Source organism: Muscardinus avellanarius, assembly GCF_963383645.1.
Source record: "Muscardinus avellanarius genome assembly, chromosome: 13".
NCBI lineage: Eukaryota > Metazoa > Chordata > Mammalia > Rodentia > Gliridae > Muscardinus > Muscardinus avellanarius.
The window spans coordinates 92091009-92105941 of NC_137799.1; the positions used below are offsets into that span (position 1 = coordinate 92091009).

General features: G+C 43.4%; 1 protein-coding gene across 2 annotated transcripts in view; it reads right to left on the bottom strand.

The window, feature by feature from the left end:
* Nucleotides 1-14933, bottom strand: part of TUT7 (terminal uridylyl transferase 7) — a gene marked incomplete at both ends in the record, with an annotated part of 74061 nt that overhangs the window by 17460 nt on the left and 41668 nt on the right. For both annotated transcript variants that reach the window (XM_080709591.1, XM_080709590.1), the window contains 8 exons: nucleotides 514-605; nucleotides 689-736; nucleotides 4721-4898; nucleotides 5537-5614; nucleotides 5770-5883; nucleotides 6268-6357; nucleotides 7596-7699; nucleotides 14278-14335. In XM_080709591.1, coding sequence (XP_080565717.1) covers nucleotides 514-605; nucleotides 689-736; nucleotides 4721-4898; nucleotides 5537-5614; nucleotides 5770-5883; nucleotides 6268-6357; nucleotides 7596-7699; nucleotides 14278-14335 — 762 coding nt within the window. The remainder of the gene's footprint in view (nucleotides 1-513; nucleotides 606-688; nucleotides 737-4720; nucleotides 4899-5536; nucleotides 5615-5769; nucleotides 5884-6267; nucleotides 6358-7595; nucleotides 7700-14277; nucleotides 14336-14933) is intronic.

The window sequence follows — 14933 nt, forward strand, 5'->3', positions numbered from 1 at the left end:
CTAGGGCAGGGAGAGTCACTCTTCTAGTACCTTCTAAACCCTTCTAGAAGGGTTTGTTACTCACTGCAAGTATAGAGCTCATGATGTGGGGAGTGCACACTACGCTTGCCATATGTAGCTAGGGACAGAAGGTATCAAAGGGAAAAACAAGAGTGTAACAGACTTCAATCCACCTTTGTGAGAAGCTACCTCGGGTGGGGCTGGGTTTCATTTCCAAGTTGCTCTAGCACTGATGTGCCCTTCTTTGGTATGTTCTACCAAGGAAAAGCAGAAGCAGCAAGATTATTAATTTCTGTACCCTGTTTCTCCCTGTCCTTCTGTGACTGGCCTCTGAACAGGGATGTTTACAAAGGTCTTTAGGAATTACTTCTGTATTACAATCATGTATCTGGATCAGCTACATCAGACTTTCAGGATATTTACTCCTGAGGTAATATACACAAATTAGGTGATTTAAATATGTTCAAATTAGTGCTTTTAAAATTGTTTTCTGGCGTTTCCAACAGAACTTACCATTTTTGAGGGATAGTCCTTTGGAAATCCTTTGACTGGAATTCCAAATACTCTTCTACCATTGATAAAAGCTTTCATTATAAAATTTGTCACTAAGAAAAAAAAAGAATGAGAACTCAACTAAATAGACTACAAGGTAAAACTAACTTGCATTAAGATTTACAAAGTAACTTACTTTTCCTTGATAATCCAGCTCCAAGATTATGATTTAGATCAAAGGGATCTAGACAAAGAGAATTAAGGAGAGCAAATAAGATAATCAAATCGGAAATGTCCTTATTCATCAAGTGAGGAGTATATATCAAGAAAGTGTACTTTAATACTTGTAGAATAATTAAATGACCATCTTTTATTTTTTTGTGTGGCAATGGGGATTGGACCCAGGGGTATTCTACCTCTGAGCTATACCCCAACCCAATTTTATTTCTTATTTGGAATGAGGGTCTCGCCAAGTTGTGGAGGGCCTCACTAAGTTGCAGAGGCTGGCTTTGAACCCGTGGCTCTCCTGTGCCTCCCAAGTACTGTACTGCAAACATGTGCCACCACGTCTGGCTAATGGCTGTCTTTCAAACAAGCTTAAAATTCATAATGCAGCTAAGTAATAGTCCTAAATATAAGGTAAATCATATCCTAAAAGTGTTGCTTTATATTTTAAATCCTTACAAAGTCCAATGATAAGTTACCTAATTTTGAGGGGAAACACACACACACACACACACACACACACACTCTCTCTCTCTCTCTCTCTCTCTCTCTCTCTCATTTGGGAAGACACATTAACCTGATGTTACCTAATGAAGCCATATTTGAATGCATAGAGCAGTTACAAGTATATTTAAACTATTTTAACACTGAATATATCTGCTAACAAGTCTCTTAAAATTCACTTTAAAGCTTTGGAATGCACTGTCAAGTCTTTGAAGAGATAACGAGTAGAGCTTAGGAACAGAGTATACATGAAACATAAGTCTTGGGGAGAGTTTGTGATGCAGCTTTATGATTTGATACTTCTGTAGTAACTGTGGGCTGTATAAAAGAAAATCCCTAAAAATAATTCATCATGAAGATCATAAATCACTTTTTTTGGTACTGGGGGTTGTACCCAGGGCTCTTCTACCTCTAAGCTGTACCCCCAACCCTATTTTTTAAAATTGAAACAGGTCTTGTGAGGTTGCTGAGAGTCTCATTAGACTGCTGAGACTAGCCTTGAACCGTGGTCCTCTTGTCTCGGCCACCCAAGTACTGGGATTATAAGCATTTGCCCATGCTCAGACATAACCACTTATATAAGATCAATTTAAACACACATACATAGACACGTGTATCTGTCCCAATGGCATACAAAGGACGACTTGGATCTCTTGATACAATTTTCAATAAAAGCTTCATATATAAGAGCCCATATGATCTTAAATGTCTGCATCCCAAATATCTTAGATAGGTGTATCTATGATGAGCTTGGAAATATTATTTAGTAGATATTCAGAAAGTGGCATAAATGATAAAAAGGATAAAGATTTCAAAGATGTGTATGAAGTCCCAAGGAATTTTTAGTAAGAGAAATGGGAGTACAAGCACTACTTCTAAATCCAAATACTTTATAGATGATTTAAAATAACATGTACATAAAAATCATTTCAAATTAAGATGCCATTCATATATATTAACTATTTCCTGCACACGTCTAAAACAATTTTCAAGAAGGCAAAGGAAAAAGTCAAATACCTCTTTTGGGGGGGGCCCTATCATTAAGAAAATGGAAAACTGTATACGCACAGTTGACACAAAGGGAGTAGAAAGTAAAGAGACCTTTCTGCTGGCCAGTTACGATTCCAATGAACATAACTGAGATGTGTAAAGTATGCTGGAATATAGGACAGCTTAGCCCTACAATAGTACTTGTTATATGTGTGCTACCTTAGTGTGGTCATGTTTATTTCTGGTGATTTTCATGGGTGCTAGTGAGGATATTTGGTTGTTTGCTTGGGGTAGTAGAGATAGATACTACAGTATTAACTACGGTACAGTTAAGAACACCACCACCACCACCACCACCACCAATAATAATAGTAAAATTGAAACTCAATTCTAAAACGGTTGTATAACCATCAATGTTCATTTACCTTTAGCCTATTACTAACAGCTCATCTGAAAGTAATATAAAAATTAAAAGCAAAAGACAATGGGCTTGGAGAGTGCAGTGGAACACTCCTGTAATTCCAGTACTTGGGAGGTTGAAACAGAAGGATTGCAGGTTCATGACCAGCTTCAGCAACTTAGTGAAGTCCTCCACAACTTAGTAAGACCCTGTTGCAAAATAAAAATTAAACTAGGGCTGAATGTGTAGCTTGAAGGTAAGATGTCCCTGGATTTAATTCCCAGTACCAAAAATAAAGGCTTTAAAATTTTATTTATTTTTCATTTTTCATTTTTATTTATTTTTTTTTTTGCAGGTCTGGGGTTGGAACCCAGGGGCATTCTACCTCCGGGCTACATCCCCTGTCCTATTTTTTATTCTTTATTTTGAAACCGGGTCTAATTGAGTTGTAGAGGGCCTCACTAAGTAGCTGAGGCTGTCCACGAACTGCGATCCTCCGGTCTCAGCCTCCCAAATGCTGGGATTACAAGTGTGTGCCACCATGTCCGGCAAGGCTTTAAAATTTTAAAACAAAACATTAATAAATGGTAGACCAGAAGAACCTACTATGACAAAGGAAAGGAATAAAATAAAATTCTGTTTGTGACCAATCATACACTCACCACCCCCCCCCACACACACACAGAAAAACAAGAAGAAAAGGTTCCTCAGCTCATTGAATGTGTTTAAACTCCATCTTGTCTTTTTAAATTTAAAATCTGCTGGGCATGTTGGCAGAAGCCTGTAATCCCAGTACTTGGGCGGCTGAGACAGGAGGATCGCATGTCCAAGCCCAGCCTCAGCAATGTAGTGAGACTTCAAGCAACCTTGTGAGACTATGTTTCAAGACAAAAAAATCTTAAAGAACTGTGAGGTTAGCTGGAGGAAGAATGCCCCTAGATGCAAGCAATCCCCAGTATTCTTTCACACACACTGAAACCCCCCAACTGGAAATTAACAACTATAAACATTAATGTCTCTTATGCATCATCATCATCATTATTATTATTATTAATTATTATTATTATTATTTGTAGTACTAGGGATCAAAACCAAGGGAGTTCTACCTCTGAACCAGCCCTATTTTTCTTTATTTTGAAACAAGGTCTCACTAGGTTGGTAAGAGTCTTACTACTTTCTGAGGCTGGCTTTGAACCTGCGACCCTCCTGGCTCACAAGTGTGCACCATCATGCCCGGCTCCCATGGCTCTTATGGATCCTTGCATTCAATGGGAAAAGTATTTTTCTTTTGGTCAAAATAAATGTCAACTTTTTTTTTTTTAAAAGTACTGGGATGGGACCCAGGGGGATTCTACCTCTGGGCTACACCCTCAGCCCTATTTTATGTTTTACTTTGAAAGAGGGCCTCACTAAGTTGCTGAGGCTGAGTATAAACCTGCGATCCTCCTGGCTCAGCCTGCCAAGTACTGGGATTACAAGCGTGCGCCACCAAGCCTGGCTAAATGTCAATATTTTAATGTGATTATTTATATATAAATTTCTTTACCAATAGCAAAAAAAACTCTTAATACTCTCCAAGGGTACTCTTTAACCTTCGACTGAAAAGTTTTATTTTTTTTTAATTTTTATTTTTATTTTTTTGGTGGTACTGGGGTTCCTGGAAGCCCTTCTACCTCCAGGCTACACTCCCAGACCTATTGTTACATTTTCATTTGGAAACAGGGTCTCCTAGCGCGATCCTCCTGTCTCTGCTTCCCAAGAGCGGGGATTACAAGCGTGCGCCACCATGCCCGGCGACTGAAAAGTTTTAAAGGCCCACTATCCTGAAGCTGCCGTATCTCTGCTGTTACCCTATTCTCCAGGAGTGACCCATGACAGAAAAGGATTTGTCAAGGGGAATAAAGACTGTCAGATTTGTAAGAGGTCACAGGAGGGTGTGAGTCATTATATCTCTAGGCTGGAAGCAGACACGTGGGACTGGTGGACAACAGAGGGACTGCCGCGCTGTGCCGGGGCAGCAGCTCCGGGCTGTCCCAGAAGAGCTAGTAAGAGGAAGAACACTCTGAGTTCAAGCTGTACACTCAATCTGAAGTCTGATTTTATTTGTACCTTCAATAACAATGTACTTTGAAGTCCACTGCTTCTTAAAAGTTGTAAGCAAACTTTTTCTCCTGATGCTAATAACATGTTCTTTAAAATCAAAGTCCTCTGTGTAGAAACGAAGAAGTCCCAACCACAGCTGCCCAACAGATTCTGTATTTTTTCCATATTCTGGCCAATAGGTAGGCTATAAAAAGAAGAGAACAAGGAATATCATACTCTATAGCAAAGTATAAATACCAGTATTCATTTGCATTTTAGGGAGTAAATTTGGACTTATTTCTAATCAACTAGAGTTAAATATATAAAAATATAATTATTTAACATTTTGTTCACACTTTTAAACATCACTTACATGAGGTTTTTAATCTGTACCCTATTACTTGGACACGGGGAGAGCTCAGTTTTCAATGACAGATCTCAGAACATGTCAGCTGGAGAATCTGGAAATAAATTCTAAGGGTCTTGGTGATGCGTGAGTAATTAGGTTTCTGTAACTCAACAAAAGTTTTTCCAAATTTTTGGTACAAAAATTACAGAGCGAATATTTGTTCCCTTGGGATAAAGTTACCTAGCTATTTGGAATTATTAGACATTAAAGAAATACTAGAATAGTGCCCGGATACTGGACAGTGCCTAAACACTCACCTGGCTTAATGAATATATTTTCTCTTCAAAGGATGCAAGGGCAAATGCCACTTTTACCATGATCATTTAAATAAATGTAACAAGCCATCATATTGTTGTTGACTGTCTACACTACGCCAGGGTATAGGTGACTTTTAATTAAAGAGGTAGGGAAGTCTTTACTCTTAAAATACGTACCAGTTCATCTATTTGATCAAAAAAATAAATATTCCAGCCATCAACAAATATTTCAGGTTTCTTTTCACCTTTGTATATCTGAAATTAATTTTTAAACTATTAGTATAGATTATAAACTTAATGCATTAACATAAAATCTTCTAGGGAAATAGTTAAAAATTTAACTATAGAACCATGGAATTTTAGAGAAGGAGGAAGGCTCAGAAGAAGTATGCTGTTTTAAAATTAAAGACCTCTTGAAGAACAGGAATGACTGGTGGATTCCTTTGCTGGAGGAAATATAGCACCATAAGAGTATATGCATATGATGACAAGCTGCCTCTCGATGCATCACCAATATCACACATCTAAAGGGGGGAAATGAAGGAAAGATCATCAGTTTTCTGTTCAACTTGCAACCAACCATCCCATAATCACTACCAGTCAGGTTCTCATTTGAGAAACCAATATAAAAACTCCATTTTCAAAGGTTAAAATATGTCAACAAAACTAACCAACCCACCCAAAAACAAACTGAACCCCAAAAAGCAGTGGGTTGTAGGTTACAAGCAAGATCAAATCATCATGGAAAATTTATGACAACAAAAATTTAGTTTGAGGAATAGGGCCCACATAGATACAGGAAGTATTTACATAGTTGTGGTCCATTAAGAAAAACGTATCTCCGTTTTCAAGAAGATCTCAAGAAGCAATGAAATCTCCTGATCAGTTATGAAGAGAAGCGTACTCACCTTTGTGAACACTTTCATGGTATAACACAAGTATTTCACTCTTGGATCAATGGCTGAATAAGCAGATAAAAGCCTTGTGTTATGAAGGGCCTGTTAAAAAGGAAATTATACGATAAGGCTATCACTTAGATGCAAAAATATCGTAAGCTAGACTGTTCTGGAAAGGCTCACACTGATTTATTCTAGGAAGACATTTAGATTAAGATTAAATTTTTCTGAGACAAGCTTTGTAGTAGTGATAATAACAAAGAATTATAAGTAACCACCATAAGTAACATGTGACTTCATGACTTTGTTTTTTTTTTTTGTTTGTTTGTTTTTGTTTTTTTTTTTTTTTGGTGGTACTGGGGTTCCTGGAAGCCCTTCTACCTCTGGGCTACACTCCCAGACCTATTTTTTATATTTTTGAAACAGGGTCTCTTAAGCCAGCGCGGCTGGCCTCGATCCTCCTGCCTCTGCCTCCCAAGTGCGGGGATTACAAGCGTGCGCCACCACGTCCGGCTATGACTTTGTTAATTTATAAACAACTACAAAATAACAGTTATAAATTTTTAGAAGCCAGGAATGGTGGCACACGCTTATAACCCCAGCTCTTGGGAGGCTGATACAGGAGAATCACACAGGTTCGAAGCCAGCCTGAGGCTCTCAGCAACTTAATGAGACCCTGTTTCCAAATAAAGTTTAAAATAGGTCTGGGAGTATAACACGGAGGTAGAGAAGCCCCTGGGTTCCACACCCAGCAACCCACCCCCCCAACACACACACACAAAATTGGGCAGGGGGTGTAGCTCGGAGGTCAAATGCCTCTGCGTTCCATCCCTAGTACCCAATAAAACAAACAAACAAAAAACTTTTAGCTCCATTTACATAGATAAAAAGATTTCCCTTCCCACTACAGCATTATTTTAAATGTTCTTAGGGGCCAGAGTGATTCCATAAAACCCTGAAGTAAACCAGAGTGAGACCAAGAGACAAGGTACCTGGATTACACTGTGTCCATCTGAAAGTGCACTTCTTTGGAAGTTTCCAAAGAAGAGCCTGACTCACTGACCTCATTTATTTTTTGTGGTACTAGGGACTGAACCTAGGGCATTCTACCTCTGAGCTATACCCTCAGCACTTTTCACTTTGAAACAGTGTCTCACAAATCCTTTGTATATTCCTAGCCTCAGAATACTGCTGGGCATACAACAAGCACTCATAAATAACTCTTGGAAAAAAAATAAGAGGCATGAATAGCTTGAGTTTTTTTTTTTTTTTTTTTTTTTTTAAACAAGATATTTATTCTCCTTAAATCCCTGAAGAAAAAGCTCAAAAGAAAATCTTACCAATGTGTTATACAAACTGATATCCACTTCCAGGCCACTTCTTGAATGGAAGAACTTCACAATTGGCACCTTAGCTGTTGTAATAGGTAGGATGTTTCTCAGACCTAGGTTGGGAGATAATACAGTATGATTAAGCACCAGATGAGGGATGCTCTAATATAAAATGAAGTAATGTAACTTAGGCTTGTATTCTTTAAAACTGGTCAAAGAATTCTGTCATTAACAAACACATGGAAAGACTCTACTGGTAAGGTTTACACTTGTTAAACATAGTCATACTTGAATTCCAAGAATTAAAAAGGCAGCCACTGCCTTCTTGAAACATATCAGATCATGTATGTGCTACTTTTATAAACACTGAAACAGAGGACATGATTACAGGCAGCCTTTCTATTCTCTTTATATGACTATAGAAAATTGCCTGAGAAACTTAAAGAAAAATATGCAAAAGCAGTGGTAGGGAAATTTAGTAGGCATAAAATGGGCATGCTTGTAATCCCCGCGCTTGGGAGGCAGAGACAGGAGGACCGCGTAGGTTGGAAGCCAGCCTCAGCTACTTAGTGAGGCTCTCAGCAACTCAGTGAGACCCCCGTTTCCAAATAAATTATAAAATAGGTCTGGGAGTATAGCCCGGAGGTAGGAAAGCCCGAGTCCCACCCCCAGTAACACACACACACACACACACACACACACACACACACACACACACACACAACGGAAACAGAGTGGCCTGAGGGAGCTTCCATGGACTTGTGACTTGCGTAGGCTGTAGAATGGACTTGAGGGGAAGGAATGTGAATAATAAGGGATGGTGGAGAAACTGTGGAGAATCAGAAAGCCTATATATCCTGCCAAGATTATCCTTAGAGAAAAAGACGCCAATGAACTATGTAAGTCAGGAGGAATCCCGGAGCGCATCTATTTAAACATTGCCGCAGTAATGGGCAGACTGAGGCACTGGGACAGAAAAGGGCTGCTGATGAGAAGATGTGGGCGTGGACACGGTGCCCAGGAATGCAGAGAGGAAGCAAGGCACACTTGGGCATTTGTGCCCACATGTGCAGAAGAGATAAGAAGGAAGTGGGAGGTAACAGAAGAGGCACTGTTATGAGCACCTCATGTGTGACGGGAACATAGGAAGAGTCCTTGCAAGCATGGTCCTCTTAGAGGAACAGAGCCTGAGAGATGTACTTCCAGGATTTAGCAGGAAGAGCAGGTAGAGGTGGTGGTGGAACGGAAGGAGAAAACAAGTCCATTCTGAGATGTTAGAGTATGCATTTCTTCTGAGAGTTAAGGGGGTGATATCTGGTGATGATGTCATGGAACTCAGGAAAAAAGTGGCCAATGATAAAAGAAATTTCAGGAAAAAAATGGTCTGTGTGGGAGACAGGAAATATATACCAACGGAGATTAACTAGATACTTAAAATATGCTAGGTCTTGTACAGATGAAGAACTGAGTGTTTATAAATTGAGTGAGGATCTCTCTCGAATCACACAGTCAGCAAGTGAGAATCAGGATTTAGTCAGAAAATAGTTGGGCTGGTGGCACACACTTGTAATCCCAGCATTTGGGAGGCTGAGACAGGAGGATTATGCAGGTTTGAAGCCAGTCTCAACTAGTTAGTTGAGGCCCTTTGCAACTCAGTGAGACCCTGTTTCAAAATAAAGAATAAAAAATAGGGCAGGGGGTGTAACTCGGAGGTAGAATGCTCCCGAGTTCCATCCCCAGTACCACACAAACACATGGAAAAAAAAGGCCAAAAATTTGGAGGTGGTGGCAGGAGCTGGGGGTCTGGACTGTAGTCCAGTATGTGCTTTGGAGGCACAAGGTCTAGGGTTCAACCCTTATACTGCCAAAACCCTATTCCCAAGCACCAGAGACCCAGGCAGAATGGCACAAGCCTGCAGTCTCAGCTGCTCAGGAGGATGAGGCAGGATGATTCCAAGTTTGAGATTAGCCTTAGCAACCTGGTGACACCCTGTTTTAAAATTTAAAAATCACACCAGACCCCTGGAGAAACCGGGCGCAGTAAGACCCTGGGTCCCGGGCAGGGGTCATGTGGGGCACGCCAGCCAGGGCCCGGGTCGCAGGACTCTGGGCCAGACCGCGTGCAGCACACCAGACCCCTGGAGAAACCAGGCCCAGAAAGACCCTGGGTCCCAGGCAGGGGTCGCGCGGGGCACACCAGCTGAGGCCCGGGTCACGGGACTCTGGGCCCCGGGCCGGACTGCGCGTAGCTCGCCAGACCCCTGGAGAAACTGGGCGCAGTAAGACCCCGGGTCCCAGGCAGGAGTCGCGCAGGGCACGCCAGCCAGGGCCCGGGTCGCGGGACTCTGGGTCCTGGGCCAGACCGCGTGTAGCACGCTAGACCCCTGGAGAAATCGGGCGCAGTAAGACCCTGGGTCCCGGACAGGGGCCGCGCGGGGCATGCCGGAACCCTGAAACAGCCGGGGCCGGGTTGCGGGGCTCTGGGCCCCAGGCCGGACCGCGCGTAGCACGCCAGAACCCTGGAGAAACCAGGCCCAGTAAGACCCTGGGTACCGGGCAGGGGTCACGTGGGGCACGCCAGTCGGGGCCGAGTCGCGGGACTCTGGGCCCCGGACAGAGTAATGTGGAGCATGCTGGACCCATGGGGAAACCAGGCCGGGTCACAGTGCTTAGTGCCCGATCCCACTATCTCCTCAAACCACACATACTGTCTTCTATTATTGAAAAAAAAAAAAAAGGAAAAGAAAAAGAAAAAAGAAAAATATCGGAAAGGGGTTAAGAAGGCCGTGGCGGATGCCAAGATACTGGAGATGCAGACAAAACTTATCCAAATGCACTGGAAGTTACGGAAAAATTCCCCGTGAAGGAGGACTGCTGTTTCTCTATATTAAGAATCTTGGACATCACCTGTAAGGAGAGAGTTTAGCGGAGACCAAGGAGAAAGGCGGTGTTGAAAGCAGTCTCCGCGATGGTGGTGGAGACTTGTATTCAGGAGAAGCAGAAATCGGATCCTACCAACCTTATTTTTTTGGAGAAATTACACCAAATGTTGAATGCTACTGTCATGCATGCTTAGGAACACTGGACAACATTCAGAGTGGAAAAAGAGCTTGGGAAAGATTTCAAATAATGGAGGCAGTGGCAATGGCAGTGGCCAGTACTCAGGGGAGGCAGAGAACTGATGCATTACACCTGGAACCTTTGAAATAATATCCCTAGAGGCAGAATGCTGCCACCACGCACCCTCGAGAACGTGGGACAATTGGTTGGGCGAAGAGGGTGCTCAGATTGGAGCCTGCCGAGGGGTGAGGTCGGCGACGGACACAGCAAAGCTGGCATTGGAGCCTGCCTTGAGGCAAGGCCGGTGTTGGAGCCTCCGAGGCCAGTATCAGAGCCTGCTGAGGGGTCAGGCCGGTGCCAGGGCCAGCAAAGCCGGGATCGGAGCCTGCTGTGAGGCATGACCAGTGCTGGGGCCTTCGAGGCAGTGACCGTAGCCTGCCGAGGGGTTAGGCCGATGCTGGGTCCAGTGAGGCCGGGATTGGAGCCTGCCATGAGGCAAGGCTGGTGCTGGAGCCTTCAAGGCCGGGATCGGAGCCTGCCGAGGGGTTAGGCTGGTGTTGGGGCCAATGGCCGGCATTGGAGCCTGTCGAGAGGCAAGGCCGCTACTGGAGCCTCCGAGGCTGGGATCAAAACCTGCCAAGGGGTTAGGACGACGCTGGGGCCAGCGGCCAGCATCGGAGCCTGCCATGAGGCAAGACCGGTGCATGGGCCTCCGAGGCCGGGATAAGAGCCTGCTGAGGGGTTAGGCCAGTGCCGGGGCCAATGGCCGGCATCAGAGTCTGCCGTGAGGCAAGGCCGGTGCTGGGGCCTCTGAGGCCGGGATCCAAGCCTGCCGAGGGGTTAGGCTGGTGCCGGGGCTGGCATCGGAGCCTTCCGTGAGGCAAGGCCACTACTGAGGCCTCCGAGGCCAGGATCGGAGCCTTCCGAGGGGTTAGACTGGTGCTGAGGCCAGCGAGGCCGGCATCAGAGCCTGTCGTAAGGCAAGGCCAGCGCTGGGGCCTATGAGGCCGGAAATGGAGCCTGCTGAGGGGTTAGGCCGGTGCCGGGGCCAGAGTGGCCGGGATCGGAGTTCACCGTGAGGCAAGGCCGGTGCTGGGGCCTCTGAGGCCGGGATCGGAGCCTGCTGTGAGGCTAGGCCAGTGTTGGGGCCTCTGAGGCCGGGATCGGAGCCTGCCGAGGGGTTAGGCTGGTGCCGGGGCCAATGGCCGGCATCGGAGCCTGCTGTGAGGCAAGGCCGCTACTGGGGTCTCCGAGGCCGGGATCGGAGCCAGCTGAGGGGTTAGGCTGGTGTCGGGGCCAGCGAGACCAGAATCGGGGCCTCCCATGAGGCAAGGCCGCTGCTTGAGCCAGCGAGGTCTGGATCAGTCCACCGGGTAGCCAGGCCACTACTGGGGTCGTCAAGAGTGGGATCGGTACTTGCAACGTGGCATGCACAGAGATATATCGCAGAAAATAAAAATCAGATGCTTCCCCTAATCAGCAAAACCTAGGAGGAAAGGGGCAACAGGAAGAGGTCGAGCTATAGAAAGGGCCCTATAGTGAAGCAACTAAGGTGATCAATCAGAGGGTATGGAATAGGGAAGAATGGGGCCTCTTTAAAACGCAGGAGGTACATAAACAAATGTGTCAAAGTTAATCACCAAACAAGCATGGGATCGAGGAAGGGGGAGGGAATGGGATAGGGGCTGGATGAGGGCTAATTGGATGATGTGTGCTTGTATATCCTCTCAAGTCTTGTATTCCAATTGGGTATAGGATTACAATGCACCAATAAAAAATATAAATAAATAAAAACTACAATGCAAAAAAAAAAATCGATCAATAAATCAAAATAGTCATGAATGTAGCTAGTTGTACAGCAGCCGTAGGTTCAATCCCCCGTATCAGAAAGACGGTGTGTGGGGGGTGTAGGAAGGCACTCAAGGTATATGTATGTTCATGTCCATGCTGTGAATTAAAGTCTCCTCTTGACTAAAATATAAAAACACATTTCATTTTAAGCTCCATGAGGGCATGGATTTTTTTTTTTTTTTTGTGGTACTGGGGACAGAACCCGGGGTGGGGGGCATTCTACCTCCGAGTTATACTCCCATCCCTATTTTTATTCTTTATTTTGAAACAGGGTCTCACCGAGTTGCAAATGGCCTCACTAAGTAGCTGAGGCTGTCCATGAACCATGATCCTCCTGTCTCAGCTTCCCAAATGCTGGGATTACAAGTGTGCGCCACCACGCCTGGTTATGGATCATTGTTTGGTGCTATAAAGGATTGAACCCAGGGGCATTCTACCTCCAAGTTACACTCCCAGCCTTTTTTATTTATATTTCTGAAACAGGATATCGCTAGATTGCTGATAGCCTTCTTAAGTTTCTGAGTGTGTCCTCAAACCTGTGATCCTCCTGTCTCAGTCTCCTAAGTACTGGAGTTACAGGCTTGTACTACCATGCCCAGTGGGAAATAGAAACTTATACACTGTTGGTGAGACTGCAAATTAGTGCAGCTGCTGAGGAGATCAGTGTGGATTTCCTCATTAGCCTGGGAATGGAACTACCATATGATCCAACTAAACCACTCCTGGGGATCTTTCCAAAAAATTCAAATCAGTGTATGATAATGATACATGTATATCAATGTTTACAGCATTCAGAATAATCCAAAATAGCCAAATCATGAAATAAGCGGAGGTGTTCATCAACAGATGTATGGAGTAAAAAGTATGGGCTATACACACAATGAAGTTCTACTGAGCTATAAAGAACAAGGTTGTAACATCTGCAGGAAAACAAGCGCTTCAGAGAATATCATGCTAAGTGAGACTAGCCAGCCACAGAAGTGAAGGGTCACATGCTTTCTGTCATATGTGGACGGTAAGGAGAAACTGGGGCAGAGCGACTCCAATAAGTAGGAGAAACGGCAGTGGAGCAACGGAGGAGGTTAGTGGAGGGAAGCGTGAGGTAGGGGAGAGGTGATGAAGAAGACGTGTCCACTGACATGATGTGCATACACAAAATAACCTATGCTGATCACAGTATCAAGGGGGAAGGGAAGGAGTGGAGCGGGAACTCGCGACCTACTGTGTGTACGTCCCTATCGCTCTACACTTCATTATCATGTAAGATTACAATGCACCAATGAAAGGATATTAAAAACAATGAGCTAGGAGAGCTAGCAGATTATTGCTAGCTTGTTAATGACCTTATTATTGTCAATTCACCAGGCGTGGTGATGCACTTGTAATCCCAGTACTTGGGAGGCTGAGACCAGAGGATTGCAGGTTCAGAGCCAGCCTTTGCAACTGAGTGAGGCTCTCAGCAACTTAGTGAGACCTTATTTCCAAATAAAATATTAAATAGGTCTGGGCATGTATCCTGGAGGAAGAATGCCCCTGGTTTCCGTCTCCAGTAACATACACATACACACACACACACACACACACACACACACACACACACACACATAATTATTGCCAATACCTCAGTATTTTATACTTAATCACATAAATTTTTAAATAACACTAATATTATGAGTATCCTGTAAATAAGCCATTATATTGCTTCATTGGTATTACTAAATTCTAAGTAGGCAAAATACTAATAAAAAAGAATATTTTTAGAAAAAATGTCTAGAGGTACCTGAATGTTTTCTGAGGACTCTTGCCAATTCTTCAATAGTTCTCACACAGTCCAACCCCTGCAAAACAAACAAACAAACAAAAACAAACAAAAAACAAGGCACAGACAATTGAATCAACACTTGAAACAAGGTTCCTAGACTGTTTATACTTTTCATTACCTTCAGAAATAATGAAATTAATTTAACTTGTTCTATAGATATTTTCCCTTTTTAGTTGAGTATCAGTATTCATGGGAAATATCCTAAAAATACAAAAATGTCTAAACATCCTATATCCTAATTGCTTATGAAGGTGTAAAAAAAAGGCTAAAATCAGTCAGGAAGCTTAAGGACCCGGTGCTTCAAGTCTCTGGACCATAGGCAAGGACCTCCATTTTTTTCCCCCTGTATAATGATCTCACTCAGAAGTACCCTACTATGTATCAGAATATATAAGAGGGGGCTTCTGTTCCCAATCTTATGCATTTGGGTAGATCTTCATTAGAATTTAATTAAGAGTTGATGACTTGCTGTGGAGAGTGATTAAGTTTGCATTATTTTCCTATAGGACTAGCCAAAATTATAACATATAAAATTAGTCATAGAGCAAATATGAATTATATTTCAAATAAATCATACTTTTTATTTTTTCTGTCTCTATCAACATAAGCCCTTT